The 19,140-nt window shown below is 41.4% G+C and overlaps 1 protein-coding gene across 12 annotated transcripts in view; it reads left to right on the top strand.

The window, feature by feature from the left end:
* The window catches only part of IQSEC1 (IQ motif and Sec7 domain ArfGEF 1), a 313,774-nt gene that overhangs the window by 159,356 nt on the left and 135,278 nt on the right, over positions 1 to 19,140 (top strand). The window contains exon 1 of one of the 12 annotated variants that reach the window (XM_079964978.1): positions 7,654 to 7,834. The exons of the other annotated variants lie outside the window; for them this stretch is intronic. Coding sequence (XP_079821104.1) covers positions 7,767 to 7,834 — 68 coding nt within the window. The 5' untranslated portion in view covers positions 7,654 to 7,766. Of the gene's footprint in view, positions 1 to 7,653; positions 7,835 to 19,140 lie in introns of those variants that run through there. 12 annotated transcript variants of the gene reach the window in all.

Raw genomic sequence — 19,140 nt, 5'->3', positions numbered from 1 at the left:
TTACACTGTATTTGCACAATAGAGGCCACTAAGGGAGTCATTAGCCTTAATTTACATGCAATTTGAAAGGAAGGCACAGATGTTGTAGATCATGTGTGTCATTATGGTCATCTGTTTTCGCTTTTGTTTAGGCCCCTGTTTTGTTGTATCAGTGGCAGGCAGTGGCATTATGAGATTAATCAGTTTTAACTAGAGTACATGGTTTGTACTTTCAGTATAGTGATAGGATACAGTTATATTACATTGTCAATCATAAGGGTTTTTTGGAACACCAGTAGTTTCATAAGTGAGAGTTTCTATGGTCAAAATTGCCTAATCCTTCCTGTCCTCACATTACTTTACTTTTGAGAAGGGGGCTTGCACATGCAGGGAAATGAATCTGCTTCTGAACCGCTAATTTGTGCATTACTGAAGCATGTCTGCCTATTCTAAATCTTACTCTGCCCTCCCCCCCCCCTTCTGTTTCTGAGAGGACTGTACCATGTTCTTAGAACTTCAGTTTCATCAGTTTGGAGATAAAAGGCAACATTAATATTAAAATAAGTTGCTTTTACATAGCTTCTTCGAAGAAATAAAAGCTGTTGGACATCATTCATACTATGTAATAATGAAGTAAGAAGAATTGCTTATGCATTTGTTTGGAGGGGGGAACAGTAGGCAGGAAAAAGAGTTAATGCAATTTGAACTATTATGTGTATTTATAGTCCTTGAGATAGAGGCCAGTTTCCTCCTATCTTGCAGCCTAGGTAAAGGGACCCCGGACCATTAGGTCCAGTCATGACCGACTCTGGGGTTGCGGCGCTCATGTCGCTTTATTGGCAGAGGGAGCCGGCGTACAGCTTCCGGGTCATGTGGCCAGCATGACTAAGCCGCTTCTGGCGAACCAGAGCAGCACACGGAAACGCCGTTTACCTTCCCGCCGGAGCGGTACCTATTTCTCTATTTGCACTTTGACGTGCTTTCGAACTGCCAGGATGGCAGGAGCAGGGACCAAGCAACGGAAGCTCACCCCGTCGCGGGGATTTGAACTGCCGACCTTCTGATCGGCAAGTCCTAGGCTCTGTGGTTTAACCCACAGCGCCCCTCATGTCCCTCATCTTGTAGCCTAGTCCTGTGCATACTGTTAAAGGTTGCTGGGAGAAGGGGCTAAACCCTTGAAATCATTAAATACTACAATTTTGACTATTTGGTATATGAAAGGAGAAATAGAAGCTGCAAAGGAATTCCTGGGCTAGCCTGTTCAAAAGGACCTCTGTCCAAGCTTAGGACCATTAAGAAACAATACAGGGCCATTGGCAGTGCAAGAGAACTGTTGTTCCCTCCTGCTCTGAAGTGAGAACAGAGACGGGGGATTTGGAAGGTGGCCAAGGTAACTGGGCGTGATGTCACAGGAAGAGTTTGGGACCTTTGGCAGGAGGCTTGGGATAGCTGCGAAAAGCCCAGAACCATTTTGGCAGGCTGGCTGAAGGCAGGTTGAGAGAGATGCCTTGGACTCCATTGCTGTGGAGAACAAGCCCCTCTTGAGATGACCATGTGGTAGGATCTGGACTCCATCTAGATTCAGGTGTAAATTTGTGAATAAATCATATTTTTAAAAGCCACAACTACCTCTGTCATGTCTTTAGTTCTCCAAAGAACCACAGACCCTGGCTGTAGGCCAAGACACCTGGAATCCCGTGCCTGTGCCCGGCTTGGCAGGGATTGGGGTGGCCTGTAACATATACCAGGAAGTAAATCCCACTGAGTTTAATGGGACTTGCTTCCAAGTAAGTATGCTTAGGATTGGATATCAGCTGGATCACTATCTATATTGCCTCATAAATAAGTCCTGCTCCTTGAAGACCCTGCATATCATGAGGAAGACAATAGCAGTAAGCTGGAAATCAAAGGGGGGAGGGATGAATAGAGAGACCTGTTCTGAACTTGTATGTAGAGTTCACGATTGTAGTTGTTGCTAAGAACAAATGCTTTGCTTTCATTTGACAGTGACTTCACCCAGAGCTGGCCTGTGAGTCACAGTGCCTGCAGTACAGCTCTCCAAAGAAGCTAGGGTTGGAGAAATTTGCTGCAACTGCAAAGCAGCTGAGTGTGTATATCCTCCTTTCCCTCCTCTCCAGCATACACTCTCATTCCATATAATTTTTACAGCATGTGCTGTGCATTCTGCAGAGAGTCTGCTTCATAATAAAATGATGGGAGACAGCCAACCAAAGCAAACTTCCAAATGACATGCACGGAGCAAATGCATAAATAATGTAAAAGCTTTCAGCATCTTTCCATGCAAAGCAGTTAGTACATGCAGTCCTTGCATTTGTGACCCTTTGCTTAGCTCTCAGGTTATGTAAATGGAAAAACACCACTGTCTGTCCTATGATAAAAGGCACTTCATATGCTTGCAGTCTTAACAACACATGTGGTCTGAAGTTGGAAAGAACTGCTACTTATTGTGGATTCTCTAGGAATTTAGAATATCAAGTTTTACTCTCATGGCACCTTTCCTGGTAATATATTTTGCCTTGGGAAACTAGTACGTGAAGAGATCTGTGTCTAATTCTTCTTCATATTATCACAGTGTATGCCTTCCTTTCAGGTGGATTTGCACAGTGCATTTCTGGTCCCCAAGGGCACGTACTAAGTTGCAGTTTCTGTCACTTTCTAGTATGATGCTTACAGATACCATATATCAGAAAAGCAGCCAAAGCGAAGGGCAACAGTGAGTGTAAAATCAGACATTCTCCCTTCAACTATGTGGTTAAGTGTGCAGGAGGGAGTTGTATATACAGGAAGCTGCTAAAGGTATTGGTAATATGCACCTGGGTTTGTTTGTTTTACTTCTTGTTGCTGGAATTCACAAACTGTTTGAGTGGAGATTTTGTTCATTTCAACAGCATTTATATACTTAATCATCAGAGTCTATAAGCTGATTATCATCATCATCATCATCATCATCATCATCATCACTATCATTATTTTGATTTTGCTTCCAGCGCAGGTATTCTGGGAATGAGAACAGTTCCTCCTCACAGGGCACGGAGCCAAGGGAACTCAAAACTATGATGTAGCATACTTGAGAACATGCACAGAACAGAAGGCAAGAGCGGGAGGTCGCCAAATTTGGTCCTAGCTCAGGGCACCATATTATGAAAGTCTACCCCATTGTTCCACAAATTAAATTATGGCTAATGCAGACCAAGATTTATCAAGTCCAGAATCCTGTTTTCACCCAGATGTTTCCTGAGAGCTCACAATCAAGGCTACTGGTTATGATGGCTCTTGTTACCATTGGGCACTGGAGGCACTGTGCCACTTGAATACCAGCTGCTGGAGAGCAAACAACAGGAGAGGGCTATTGTCAGTGTGTTCTGCTTTGTATTTCCCTTAGGCATCTGCTTGGCCACTGTGGGAACAGAATGCTGGACAACATGGTCCTTTGCTCTAATCCAGCAATGCTCTTCCTACAGTCTTAGTCTCAAATACATCATCAGCATATGGTCGGAGGTGCAGAGTTAATTACCATATTTTTCGCTCCATAAGACACACTTTTTCCCTCCTAAAAAGTAAGGGGAAATGTCTGTGCGTCTTATGGAGTGAATGTGTGGTCGATTGCTGGCTCCTTTCCGGCCCCAACACCTTGCCCAGACCTCCATTGTTGAATGTTCTGCAGATGGAGGCTGTTTGTTTCCCCAGCAACATGTGACTGGCTGATTAGATTATCAGTCTGGAAACAGTAGAAATGGCTCCCTTTCCTTTCCTAAAGAAGCTACAGAACTGTGAGTTGAATCCCATAAAAACAGGATTTTTTCCCTTTGCAATGTAAGCTCAACGGCTTTGAGCTGATCCTCAAAAAAGGGGCTTTTCGCCTTTGCAAAAGAAGCTGCACAACTGTGAGCTGATTCCCCCCCCCCAAAAAAAACAGGGCTTTCCCCCTTTCCTTCTCTAAAAACTAGGTGCGTCTTATGGTCAGGTGCGTCTTCTGGAGTGAAAAATACAGTAGATTTCACTGAGGGAAATAAAAAAGTTTTAATGGCTAGTGGGGCAAAGAAGAAAATTGGGTGCTCTCCCTCTCAAATCTATTTAAAGAGCCAGACATTATAGATGAGCAAGGAAGTTACAATATTCAGGTGTTAGGGCACATGGTGTATTGTTGAGCAGATAAAGCTGAAAATGTAGTTGATTTTCTTGATTGTTAGGGTAAGTGTCCCTCAGATATAAGGCACTTGTTTAGGTGGAGGCCATAGACTGTAAGAAAAGTCCTCCTGGATCAGGCTCAGGGTCCATCCACTGAAGTGTCCTGTTTTCAGCAATGGCCACCAGATGCTTCTTAGAAACTTGTAACCAGGGCATGAAGCCAACAGCCACACCTTTGCCTCCATCTCCCACACAGAAACTGGTAATGCCTCTGCATCTGCAGGTTCCTTTAGCTCTCATGCCTAATAGCAGTTGATAGGGTTAATCCCCTTTTAAAGCTCCCTAAGACAAGGGCTGCTGTCACACCAAATAAATTACTTTCTTTTTCTGTTCTGAAATTACTGCTAATCAATTTAATTGGATGACCCCAAGTTCTAATATTAGGAAAGGGGGAAGGAACCACACTTTGTCTTTCACTCCATTTTTGTTGAGCATTCATTCATTTTGGAATAGATGCTGTTGGAGTCCTTTATTGTCTGCTTCAGTTTTCACCATCCTACATAAATGGAACCCCAGGGGTAAAAGTAAGCATAAGGTGTGTGGAGTCCAGACTTTTGCAGATTAGACACTTCAAAACCCGAATGTGGGTTGTAGCCCAACCAATGCTAAAGTAGACCCATTGAAATTACTAAATCTATGTCAGTCATGTCTGTTCATTTCAATAGGCCTACTAGGCCTAGCATTAGATACAGCTCTATAACTTTATATTATAGTGGTGGAGGTAAGGCAGTCAAGAGAATTCAAAGATTCTGTGTAAAAGGAGGCATTCTGATACCCTCAAGTGAGCAGGTTCCTCATACAAATGACAAGCCAATGTTCAGTGAAACTGTATTGGATGAGACATGAATTTTCGGGTGGGGAGTTGGACATCTATTTAAGTGTTCATGGACGACAATCTTACTCGGCTACGAGTGATTGCCAAAGAAGGAGAAGATACCCAGGACTGGAGACACACAAAGTCTCATTAGTGGAAATGAAGTGTGCAACATTGTTTCTTCCATCAGGAAAGCTGAAATTTGTAGTTCTTGTCAAGTCTTCTATCTTCATGTTGAGTTCATGGTACTGTTTACCAGTAAAGCAAGGCAGAAGACCTAGCGAGATTCTTATGAATGAAAGAGACTAAGATAAGTATTTGAATACTGCAGCGCTGGGAAACAAAAAGACCAATGCAGGCCACTTTCAGAACAATGATCCTTTTATTCCTTGTTTTGTTTATCTGCTAAACAAAGCCCTATAGATTGAGGGAGACTTTTTATATGACGGTAACTTGTTTATTGTGAAGAAAACTTTTATTACAATTTGTATTTATAACATTCTTAATATAGTTGGGACCCTATACAATGATTTCCCAGCCTTAACACACACACACACACACACACACACACACACCCCACACACATTCAAGCTAATTCTAAGACAGATTGTTTGTTTGCAAATTAAAGTTTACATACTAGAAAATGCATTCATCTGTTAAAACCCATTTCAAGATGGCAGTCTTAGGAAAATCCTGTGCAAACATTTTTGAGAAGCTATGCCCAATTGATTTCAATGGGTCTATTCTAAAGATGTCTAAATTCAGATTCCTAATTTCCATAGCACATACTGTGATACTGGTCACTTCCATTTTTCGTAAGTTAAACCAAGTATGCTGATGATGAGTCAAAAGCCACTCCAAAAAGAGATACTCCCCATCTTTGATTTCACTCATGCTGAAAAACTTTATGTTCATTTTAGCTATGTTTATAAAGTCATCCATTCCAATTTCCACTGTAGTCATAGCAAAATAAACATGTTAATTTCTTGTGCTTTACATTTGGTTTTCTTAAGATCAAACTACATATTACATTAAAGACCGAGTATGAAGCTCTATATGGTTGTGTGTGTGTGTGTGTATGTGTGTGTGTGTGTGTGTGTGTTTACACTGGAGGGCCAATCCAGATCAAGAGCACATGAAGAAGTTTAACCCCTCCCATCCATGCAGAATGCTGAAATCGAGAGAAAAAGAAACAGAGACAGCCCCAATGCCATATGGGGGGGGGAGGCTTCCACTGGCACCTCTTTTGTCACTTAGTGAGTTAGGAAGGGTAGAGGTTTTGGGGGGCAATGCAGTGGGAGGGAAAATATTTAGCATCTACCCACCCTCTACACTGTGGTCCTGATTTGGATTGTCCTGGATTTTACTATAGTAAAAAGCGCGCGTGCGCACACGCACACACACACACACACATAAAGCTACAGATTACAAATTTAACATAACATGTAGTTTGTTCATTTTAAATCATTTATAACCTGAGTTTAGACCTGCAACTCAGCACCTCTTCCCTTATTTTATCACTGCATTCCAGTTTTCCTTGAGCCTGGCTCCAGCATCAGGAGCTGCGCAGGAAGAAGATTGCTGCAATGCCAACCCAGATGTATGAATTAAATTACCGTATTTTTTGCACCATAACACTCACTTTTTTCCTCCTAGAAAGTAAGGGGAAATGTCTGTGCATGTTATGGAGGGAATGCCTACGGGTGGCATGCCTACGGATTTTCCTCCTCTAAAAACTACGTGTGTGCTATGGTCGGGTGCGTGTTATAGAGCGAAAAATACGGTAATTGCATGCCCCTAAACTAATAACTGGTGGCCTGTTGCCCTGTTAGGAAAAAGATGCAGAGCAGGGATGGCTTAGGGAGAAGGATTTATGTCCAATGGCTTACGGAGAAGGATTTATGTCCACTGGTGATGGCCTTAGCAAAAGGTTAAATTATTCCCATCAGCACAGAAAATCAAAAGATGGATATCATTTTGTTCCAGATGTGTGGTGAGCAAAAAGTAATGCTTAACCTGCATACAGTAACTATGGAAAATTTATTAGTGGTATATTATCAGTATCTTTAGCTGCGTAGCAATATAAAATCAACTAACTTCCATACAAGGTGTGACCCTCATACAGCTTATTACTGTTTCACTGAAACATTTACATTTCAGCTACTGAAGTATAACTGAGTGTCCTAGCTGACTGATACATTATATATAATAAGAGGTTTAGATATTCATTCCTACAGTGTGTGTTCATGCCCAGCATTGGAAAATGACTCATTACTTCTTTTGGCGCTAGACAAGTTTTTAAAAATCCAACTGCTGGCTGTTCATACAGACTACACTGTATGATTTAAGTGCATTTTGTAAGCGTACTGTCCTAGCAAATGCTGTTTTGGATCCCTGCAGACAAGAGTTTTTAAAAGCAGTAAAGGCTATCTGCTCTCTTACTGTAATTTTTTTAACTTGATCATCCGAAACAGTGACATGTTACTTTCCAAGCAGCCCTGAATGATCCTAGTTAGTGAATAATGTAAACAATTCTTGTAGATTGTAAAGAAAGCAGTAATTTGAGACCTCTGATGGGAAAGCTGGCTTCCCTCTCTGAATTGCTCAGTTCAAGTCAGTGGAGCTTGGAGGAATCGTTTTGAGTTCATGAATCAGAGCCTAGCTGTCTCCTGAAACTTGGCTAACTTTTGCTCTGCACCTTCTAAATGTACTACGCTGGATTCTTCAGAATAAGTGTGTGTTTTTCAACACTGCAGAGGAGGTCATGAAGGGAGATGGCAGCGCAATGTGGAATCTGATGTGGAAATACTGCATTTCAGTCAGGACAATCAGGTACCTTTTGAAACTTGTGTGCCTGCCCCCGTGGGCTTAGGCTGTTAGCAGTTTGCCCTTAGCTATGTTTCTGATGTCTTCTGACAACTATAGAGGTCTTTCATAATGGCAAGTGCTGATTTATGAAGAATATTTATCTTTCCTAACTGCTTGATTTCAACCGACATTGTAATCCCAAAATGTGTTTGCTACTTTGCAAAATTCTTTTGCGTAGAGTTGAATGTTAGGGGCTATAAAAAAAAGTCTTTATGAATATTTCTGCATTTACTTTTGCTTCTTTTGAGTCACAGATGTTGTGAGTGAACTTTGAACGATACAACTAAAAACAGCAAAAGGAATTGCTGGATCTAAATGTGCCCTTCTGTTGTATTCTCAGCCTTACTTGTATATCCTATATGTTTAAAGGATCCTCTGTTTCAGTACAAGGACAGACTGTACAACAAGCTGGTCAGCTCATATTTGGACAATTTGTATTTGGTGTGCTGAATGTTTTTCCAAGCTCTGATACTGCAGGCTCTAGTGAAACTTATTTGGGGAGTGGCACCATTAAGCAAGTTAATAGTGTTTACTTGCAGTGACTTAGAGGGTTCCTTCCTTATTCCTCTCATGCTATGACTTCTTTATGTGGCTGAGCTGTATATTTTGAATGGGTGTTTTGTGTTCAAGGAAATGCGTAATCTAAATAATCACAGTATTTCACACTATGTAATTATTCACTGTGCTAAAAGGAACAGTCTAGTCTGGATTTCTGCATGAACTTCCAACAACCAGTTCTGTTGTTGTTTTTAATGGAACTTGGCATTTACCATAGATTTTTCTTTCTAAAATCTTAAGAGTAAAAACTCTGAGGAAGCAGTGGGTCCCGAGGGGGGTCCATATGATGACAAAGAGATACTCATTATAGAAAGTGGGATTGATTACTTGAGCTTCTTCACAAAATACAAATAATGGTTTGGGGTCAGATGAGGGGCACTAGAAAAGTGACTTCCTGGTGTTAATTTATATAGAAGTGGTTTCTCTTATCTTATGAATATTCATCCTGACCTTAAAGACATTAGAAAGTAACCCTCAAGATGTATCCTCAAAAGGTAAATGCTTGTATGCAAAAAGTGTGTTGCATGAAAGACAAAAACAAACACACATAGACCCAAACACTGAGTATATTGAGCATCTCAGATGATTGCATTAGTCAGATTTGCCAACAATTTTCTGGGTTCTCATCATCTTTGTGCCCAGCAACATCACAAGGAGATAAATCTTATAATCCATATTACAGTTTTTGTGGGTATAGCCCTATAGGCAAGCATTGCACTGCTAGAACACCACCTAGCACCTTAAAAGAACATGCATCTATTGATCATGTTTTTACTGTTTGCTAAATATTTTGCTTTTATCCCAAGCCTTTCCAAATACCTCTGTTGTTTCCAAAGTTTTTAATTCTTCTGGTTTTAATATGTTAATATTATTTTGACATCTGTATTATATTTGACATTCTACTTCTGTGCACCATCCAGGTATTCTCTTAATGTAGAGTGGTTTATGAATTTTGAAATGAGCTCGTTTATTCATTTAACAGCCTTTGGCAATGGTCACCATCCGAGAAATACTAGACTTAAACCACATTGGACATTATCAGTCAAATCGGCAATTGTAACTGGGCCTAGAAACCAGTCAGCAACCTCTCTAGCTAATTTAGTATTGGAGATAGATGCTCCTTCCTATCTGGGCCCAGATCATGAAGTGAGCAGCCATATTATCTGCAGGTGGCGCTGTGGGTTAAAGCCTCAGCGCCTAGGACTTGCCGATCGAAAGGTCGGCGGTTCGAATCCCTGCAGCGGGGTGCGCTCCCGCTGCTCCGTCCCAGCGCCTGCCAACCTAGCAGTTTGGAAGCACCTCCGGGTGCAAGTAGATAAATAGGGACCGCTTACCAGCGGGAAGGTAAACGGCGTTTCCGTGTGCGGCTCTGGCTCGCCAGAGCAGCGATGTCACGCTGGCCACGTGACCCGGAAGTGTCTCCGGACAGCGCTGGCCCTTGGCCTCTTAAGTGAGATGGGCGCACAACCCCAGAGTCTGTCAAAACTGGCCCGTACGGGCAGGGGTACCTTTACCTTTACCTTTAATGTTAGAAGATAGTCCAAAGTAGAGTAAAGATAAAGGTAAAGGGACCCCTGACCATTAGGTCCAGTCGTGGCCGACTCTGGGATTGCGGCACTCATGTCGCTTTATTGGCCAAGGGAGCCGGTGTACAGCTTCCGGGTCATGTGGCCAGCATGACTAAGCCCTTCTGGCGAACCAGAGCAGTGCACGGAAATGCCGTTTACCTTCCCGCTGGAGCGGTACCTATTTATCTACTTGCACTTTGATGTGCTTTCGAACTGCTAGGTTGGCAGGAGCAGGGACCAAGCAACAGGAGCTCACCCCGTCGTGGGGATTCAAACCACCGACCTTCTGATCGGCAAGTCCTAGGCTCTGTGGTTTAACCCACAGCGCCACCTGTGTCCCTCCAAAGTAGAGTACCTTTCACTAATGCAATGAAGAGGTTAGAAAAATGTGGATTATTGTTTGTTTGTTTATTATACTTATTATACATTATTTATTATACAACACCATTAAAAGCATTGCAAATAATCATTAAAGTGAAAGACTAACCAAGAATGTTTTAAATAGCTGCATAGGCTTGGTGGCATTAGAATTATATCTGAAAGTCAAAAGTAGGGATCCCTACCAAATCTCTGCTGGTAGAGTGTTCCACAGAATGAGACCAGCAACACTAAATGCTTGACCGCTAATTGAGGCCAGTCAGAGCACAACTAACAATGTTTCCCCGAATGATCTCAGTGATCAAGTTGGGATATAAAGGTTCAGGTGTTCCTTAAGGTATTGTCAACAAAAGTTGGGTGCCTCCCCCTCTCTCTGCCAAGTGGTAGCAAGAGTCCATGGGGTTCCAGGCAATCACCCAGGGTCTGTGTTCCTTTGGAGAACTGAGACATGGCAGAGGCTATCGTAGCTTTAAGAAATATGGGTTATTCACCTATTTACACCTTCATTGTGCATGGAGGGAGACCAGATCTTACAGCATGGTCCTTTCAAGAGTGCACCCAGCCAGCCCAAGATGTATTTCAGTCTTTCTTCTTCCTCCTTCTTGCCAGAACACCCTGCTAAAAACTCTTTTCCTGTCACCTCACACCCAGTTACCCTGGCAACCTTCTAAACTCCAGTCTCTGTTCACACCTCGTGGCCAGGAGAAGAATAGTTCACATGCATTGGCAATAGTTCTCAATGGCCCTGTATTGTTTCTTAATGGCCATAGCTTGGCCAGGTCATTTTGCATAGGCCCAGGAATTCCTTGCCTAGTGCATTTCCGCAGCTTGTACTTTCATCTATATTCCAATCAATAAAAACCCTATCATTTATTAATTTCTAGGGTGTCCCCCCCATTGGCGCTGTGGGTTAAAGCCTCAGCGCCTAGGGCTTGTCGATCGAAAGGTCGGCGGTTCGAATCCCTGCGGCGGGGTGCGCTCCCGCTGCTCGGTCCCAGCGCCTGCCAACCTAGCAGTTCGAAAGCACCTCCGGGTGCAAGTAGATAAATAGGGACCGCTTACCAGCGGGAAGGTAAACGGCATTTCCGTGTGCGGCTCTGGCTCTGGCTCTGGCTCTGGCTCTGGCTCTGGCCAGAGCAGCGATGTCACGCTGGCCACGTGACCCGGAAGTGTCTCCGGACAGCGCTGGCCCCTGGCCTCTTAAGTGAGATGGGCGCACAACCCCAGAGTCTGTCAAGACTGGCCCATACGGGCAGGGGTACCTTTACCTTTTACCTATATTGGACCCAATTCATTCAACACAAGAGTCATGGACCTGGCCTGCTAGCATATGGGCAGCCAGTTCAGATGTGTTAGCAGAGGTGTCCCATGCTTATGGCCATCTGCCCCCATCAGCAGTCTACATTCTTCACCAATTGGTGAAGCCCTGGGTATGCAAAAGCTCTGGGCTTGCAGATTTACTCAAAAGGAGGTCTGGATTTTGTATCCAGTAGTGGGTGAACTTCAGTCATGGGGTTGTGATTATTCTGGTTGCCAACATGCACAAAATAATGAAAACTCAGTACAAATGAAAAGCAGGACTACATAAATCGGTGCAAATATTAATACTTCGTTTTAATGGTTGCTACCCAGCTTTGTTGTAATGAAAGGGAGTCTTACCATTCACTTAACATTAGGTGAACTGCACAATAGGTCTATTGTATGCCCTTACTGTGCTGGGCAAATCCATAGCTGCACAGCTATACAAGTACAAAAACATAATAACATACGCCGCACAAGGGCGGGAATAAAATAAATTAGGTATTGAATTACCAATGTTTTTAATAGCATGGCTTGAAGTAGTATATTCCCAAGATTTGGTTTAGTGGTTATAAAAGCAGACTGGAACAGTCTGAGTCAGCAAATCCACAACCCACAGGGAATAAATTGCAGGGTTTACAAGAGAGTAATACATAGCTTTATGCTTGCATCTTAAAGTTCCATTTGCCAGGGATGGAAGAAAAGAGTCAATGGTTTGCTTTCAGTGATCCACACATCTGGAAAAAGTAAAACATTTGTTCCTTCAGTATGTGAGTTGTCATGGGGTGTTTTTTCTCCTCTGCTAAATTTTTTCCATTTTGTTTTAGGGTCCTTCCTTTATAGTCATTATTCTGCATTTGTGGCAAAATATTTTATTTGGATACAAACAGTACACCAGTATGTTTAATAGTAGTACTAGGTGTTAGTTGTGTCACCTAAGAACAGCATGAAGGCAAAACTTTAGTGATTTTTCTTTTTCTTTTCTCTTTTTTAAGGAAGTGACTCTACAACTAGGGATAGGAGAAAGTGACCAGTTCTGCTCTGTGGCATTTTGGCAGACAGTGGAATGAAGTCATCCCATAATGGCTTCTACAATTCACTCGATACTCTGTACATGCTTGAGCCCAGGGTTCAATAAAAACACTATGCCTTTGCTAAATCGGAGAGGTTTCACAGTGGTTTCCAAAAGCATGCCAAAGATATCCCTGAGATATCCATGGTTTCACAACCATATGAGTACAAAAGCAAAGTAACATAAACTGCCAGGACGAGGACACAAATAGTTAGCTTTTGAATTACAAATGGACTCTACAACCCAATGCAATGCTCTCTTGAGGGAGTTGTATTGCTACTGACCCCTTGCTTTATCAGTTATGAATGAGTGAATGCAGAGTGTATAATGCCTCAGGAACATCTTTGAGATGGGGTGACCATCCCCTTCATAGAATTGTAGAATTGGAAGGAGCCCCTAGGGTCCTCTAGTCCTACCCCCCGCAATGCAATCTCAACTAAAGCATTCCGTGGCAGATGGCCACCCAACCTCCAAGGAAGTAGAGTCCACCACCTTCTGAGGGAGTCTGTTCCACTGTTAAACAGCTCTTGCTGTTAAAAAGTTATTCCTGGTATTTAGTTGGAATCTCCTTTCTTGTAACTTCAATCCATTGGTCCGGGTTCTACTTCCTGCTACTTCTTCCATGTGACAGCCCTTCAGATGGCTATCATATTTCCCCTCTCTTCCTGACTAAGCATACCCAACTCCTTCAACCATTCCTCATAAGGCTTGGTTTTCAGACCCTTTGATCATCTTGTTTGCACTCCTCTGTACATGTCGCAGCTTGTCAACGAGTGAATTTATTATTTCAGTCACAGACCATTTCCAGCCCACATACAATATCAAGGAAGTCATAAAACATGATAGGGATACATTTGAATTTGCAATTAGGTATAACAGGGACAATACAGATATAGCAACAGTTAAAAATATATATAAATTAAAACTTAATCACTAAAATATAACCTACAATTATCATTTAAGGCCTTAATCATTATGATAGCACCCAGCTTGTCCACATCCTTCTTAAATTGTGGTTCCCAGAACAGGACACAGTACTCCAAGTGTGGTCTGACCAAGGCAAACTAGAGCAGTACTAGTTACAGACAGGTAGCCGTGTTGGTCTGCCATAGTCAAAACAAAATAAAAAAGTTCCTTCCAGTAGCACCTTAAAGACCAACTAAGTTAGTTCTTGGTATGAGCTTTCGTGTGCATGCACACTTCTTCAGATACACTGAAACAGAAGTCACCAGACCCTTCTATATAGTGAGAAGGTGGGGAGGGGTATTACTCAGAAGGGTGGTGGGATTAACTTAGTTGGTCTTTAAGGTCTTTAAGGTGCTACTGGAAGGAATTTTTTTATTTTGTTTAGAGCAGTACTGTTACTTCCCTTAATTTGGACACTATACTTCAGTTGATGCAGTCTACAACAGCATCAGCTTTTTTGGAGTATATGAGGAGGAGGAGGACATCATCATATATGGGGCATTGCTGGGCTGTTCTGTTCCCCTCCAAGACACAGAGGGGAAAGTAAAGATTTGTAGGTGAGGAAGGACTGCTTTAAAGGCAGATGGAAACATACAACTTTAAATGGAGTTGGACAAGTTAAAACTAGAATACTAAAACGTCTTCAAAAGACTAATATGAAAATAAATGTCTTGCATCAGTTTCACTTCCTAAAAATGAATGACATAATTTAGCCACACTGACACATTTGCTTCCCCCATTTATTTTTACCATTGTATTACACATGTTTCAATATTCTCTTATTGAAAACAAAATGTTCAGAAGTGTTTAACTCTAACTAGATCATGCTCAAACTGAGTTGAACTGAAAAGCAAAATTTACTGAACATGGCTTTATTCTCAAAAAGGGATGCAAACATGTTTACATTTCACTGAACTAGATTCATGCGTTTTTTATCAGCTGAACTTTTAGTCAACACCACTAGCCTTTCATGGAACAGAGAACTGGCAGTATACCGTGAAACCCTAGACATGAGAAACCCAATCTAGTCTGGCTAGAGAAGTTACAGAAACAGTTCTATTATTTATTTACACAACACGTTTGCAAAGAGCTTCTTGAGGCAGAAGCACTGGTATCACTGGACTGATAGAACTGCTTACTTGAGACACAAGAATTCTTTTGATGAAATTTGGTGAGTTAATATTCAGTCTACTGTTTATAGCACAGGATAGTTATATGTTCCATCATGCAGCAGTAGCAGCAGCAGCAGCAGCAGCAGCTGAGAACAGAGGTTCTGTTAGCGTTGAATGTTTCACTAATTTTCTGCTTTGTAACTCCTTCAGTTCCTCCAAAATATGTGTGTCAGGAGCACTTGTCTTGATAAAAGACTGGAACTGACTTGCTGGTGTCACTGTATGCTGCTGCTATGTTTTTGAGCATGTACTTAATCAGATATAGGAAGTCATAATTTTAAAAATATTTTGTTATGGATCTCCATTATAGTTTACAGTGATAAATTATAGATCTTGCAAAATATCTTTGATTCAATCAAAAGCAGTAGAATTTATGAAGATGAAATTCAAGTGTTGCAAATCCATATTTTTAGACTTCTTGATCAGGCGGCATTCTTGAGTAAATTGGTTTTTTAATATCTGGTGAGTATATGGGTGTCTATATTTTTATATTATATAATAATATAAAAATATTTTCTGAAAAGCATATTGTGCATAATCTCTTACATTCTGATTGCATGTTGTGTGTGTGTAATCTGATCCTACTGGATTAAAAATACCTATAATGTCTATAAAGCATGGCAGAAGAACTAATTTCTGAAAAGTATATTGTACAAAATCTCTTACACTTTAGTATACTTTTCAGAAATTAGTTCTTCTGCCATGCTTTATAGACATTATAGGCATTTTTAATCCAGTAGGATCAGATATTACACACACACAACATGCAATCAGAATACAATTGTACATAACAATCTCTATTTTTAACAGACTGGCATACCAAGATTTTTACAAGAAAGTTGTTTTTACTATTGAGTAACCTGAAGGAAAATGTCTAACAAATTATGCTGCTTTTTTCAATGCAACACAGTATTTGATATTCAAATTGTATAATAATGTTTTAAGTGCTTTACAATTGCTTGCCTGTGTAGAATTAGAAAGTGTCAGGTCTACTATTGCTTGGTTTGGTGTTTGTGCTAGAAATGTTACCATTATACTCTTGAAGAATTTTTGTGCTATGAACTTCTGAATTAAATATAGGCTTGAGTTAATTACACTGTAATCTTCCAGCTTAAAATTCATGCACCTTAATACTGCTGTATCCTGAAATAGTTTATTTTATGCTGTTATATAGTGGCAATGAGTAGTATTCTTTTATAGCGTATCAGTATCTTCATGCTCTTACAAGGATCCTCTTCTTCATCTAAAGAAATAGCATTTCCATAAATATGCAGAAGAGACTGTTCTAATATGACACGTCTGGTTCAGTTTCTCTGGGGAGCTTAGGATACAGTCTTGTTTTCTGGGAATTAGTTCCACTGAACTCAGAGATACTTACTTCTGAGTAAACACAGTTGGATTGTTGCAGAAATGCTGTCAGAGAGGTGCAGACACCTAAGTTTGCATTTAGAGCATTGTTCACCTTTCCTAAAATTCGCTCAGATAAATCCCTTAAAAGATAATAATAGTTTTACCAGAAATGAAATGGTTGAATTTTTTTTTATTATTGTTGGGGTTTGAAGTTAAAGAGTACATAACAACAACCAAGTTATATTGGTGCCAGAAATATATAAACATTGGTGCTAGTTGAAACTACATTGGGAGGTTGTTCCAGAGGTAGGGCAACATAACTGAGAAGGTCATCTCCCCAGTTGCCTGTTACCCATCTTACCTCAGATGACAGGGGAAGCTGGGGCAGCCTTTCATGTTAGTATAACGGCATGTTGATGTGGGAGGAAGCATTCCAATTTTTTCTTGAAAATGGACCAGTAGTCCATGGAGCTCTTCATAATAATAATATTAATAATAATAATTTATTATTTATACCCCACGGATCTGGCTGGGTTTCCCCAGCCACTCTGGGCAGCTTCCAACAAAAGATTAAAATATAGTAGTCTGTTAAACATTAAAAGCTTCCCTAAACAGGGCTGCCTTCAGATGTCTTCTAAGAGTCTGGTAATTGTTTTTCTCTTTGACATCTGGTGGGAGGGCGTACCACAGGGTGGGTGCCACTATTGAGAAGGCCCTCTGCCTGGTTCCCTGTAACTTGGCTTCTCGCAGTGAGGGAACTGCCAGAAGGCCCTCAGCGCTGGACCTCAGTGTCTGGGCAGAACGATGGAGGTGGAGACGCTCCTTCAGGTATACTGGACCAAGGCCGTTTAGGGCTTTAAAGGTCAGCACCAACACTTTGAATTGTGCTCAGAAATGTACTGGGAGCCAGTGTAGATCTTTCAAGACTGGTGAAGTCCCCGAGACTCATAATTGGTATCAACCCACCAGGGATCTATGGCTCAGGTGACACTACTCTGGTATTCTAATGCTGAATATGTAGAGCACGGTGATACGTTTAAAAATATAATGCTGTCTGAATGGATGCCGTATGTATATTTGTATGTTATTATGTGCAGGTGCTAAGCTCGCCTTTGTTACTGTACTCAGGCTCAGGCAGAAGTCATAAATTGTTCCCCTCTTATTTATACAGTCATACCTCGGGTTACACAGGCTTCGGGTTGCGCAATTTTGGGTTGCTCACCACGCTGAACCCAGAAGTACCGGAATGGGTTACTTCCGGGTTTCGGCGCATACGCAGAAACGCTAAATCGCACCCCGCGTGTGCACAGACGCGATGCTGCGGGTTGCGGATGCTGTGGGTTGCGTCCACTGTAGTTGATTTTTAAAAAAAAAAAAATAATGGAATGTATTTCCACTCTTAAAACTGATGGTTTGGCAACCTCCAATCAACTGCTAACAGTTTCCCTGATTGTCATAGAGCTTCAAAGTTAATATGTCAACAAACCAGTATTCTCTGGCAGTTTCCCCCTCTAGACTGTAAATCATATTAACCTAAGCAGACCTTGAGACCATATTGACAGCTTGTCTGACTATATTATTAAACAATATTCTGAAGGCCAATCTGTTTATATAAAACAAGCCTTCTTTAAATTACATGAATTGCCAATTTAAACACAAATAGTGCTTGGTATTTTCTCAATTCTAGTTGTGCTGACAATTTTTTTCTAACTGTAATAAATTACCCAGAATTTTCCTCTTGGTATTAGAATGTACAAATATTTGCTCAAGCCATTATTTTTCTGCTGAGTGAGTTTGATATCAGGGGAATTTGCTGGTGATGGGTATTCCGAACCAATGCATCTCAATGGCTTGGAAAGACTTGGTATAATCAAGTCCTGGATCCAGTTCATTTACATCCCACGATAGGTTGCTTGTTTAGTTCTTGGAAGTAAAAAAAAAGAAAGAATAAAACACATGGGAAAGGTCTCTCACATTACAGCTTGCCTTTTCTTTTCTTTTGCTTTCCTTTTTTAGTATTCCTTCTCCTTTGAAGCATAGATCTTGCTAATTAAACAATTAGGACAACAAACACTATCCGGCCACGGGTCAGGTAGAAAGTTCAAACCCCAGATGGTCTCTATCTACGCATGGCCCATCTACCAGATGAGTCCCCATCACATTGAGTCCCCCCGCCCCATGTTAAGCCAATTTGTTATAGTCTTAATCAAATATTTATGAGTCTTAGAGCTTTCACTAGGAAAAGAAATCAGCTAGTGCTTCACTGGCAGACGTTTGCTGTATGTGTGAAGCTGAATGATGCTGCTTGTAGGCAGAATTCAGTGGTGCTGGGGAAATGTTTGTGCACTCATAAAGTGTGTGTGTGTGTGCCTGAGCAGCAGCATTCAAGCAACGTTCATAGCACAAAGCATACCATTGTTCAGCCACAACACCTTGGAGAACCAAGGTCAACTAAACCTAAGCCATGATACTGAAGCCAGGCATAATTATTCATGCTATTTCTTCATGCATATATGCATCTAAAGTGTGAAGAGGAGTCTATTTTGTACAAGGTGTCAGCTGTATAGCTGTATAGGGTACACCTGTACAGAGAGGAGGAAAAATCAGCCACGCCTTAACATACTGCTTTATTCCTTTGCTTTAAGCAATTTTCTTCTAGCTCATTTGAGAGCAGTGAGCCACGCTGTGAAGAACAATGCCTGAAGCCCAGCAGTGAGGGGGGAGGCAAGGTTTAGCTCTGTTCACCCCACAGTCCTTTTACCATAACGGACTCTCTCCTGTCCCCCATTCACCCCACTTTGCAAAATTCACAATGCTTCTAATTACATCTGGGTTGTCCTAAATTTTTTAGCCTACTGAGTGCAGCATGGAATTTGCTGAAAGGGACTCTTGTCAGATAGCTAGTTC

This window comes from Podarcis cretensis (genome assembly GCF_951804945.1).
Source record: "Podarcis cretensis genome assembly, chromosome: 2".
NCBI lineage: Eukaryota > Metazoa > Chordata > Lepidosauria > Squamata > Lacertidae > Podarcis > Podarcis cretensis.
This window is presented reverse-complemented; position numbering and strand designations above follow the sequence as displayed.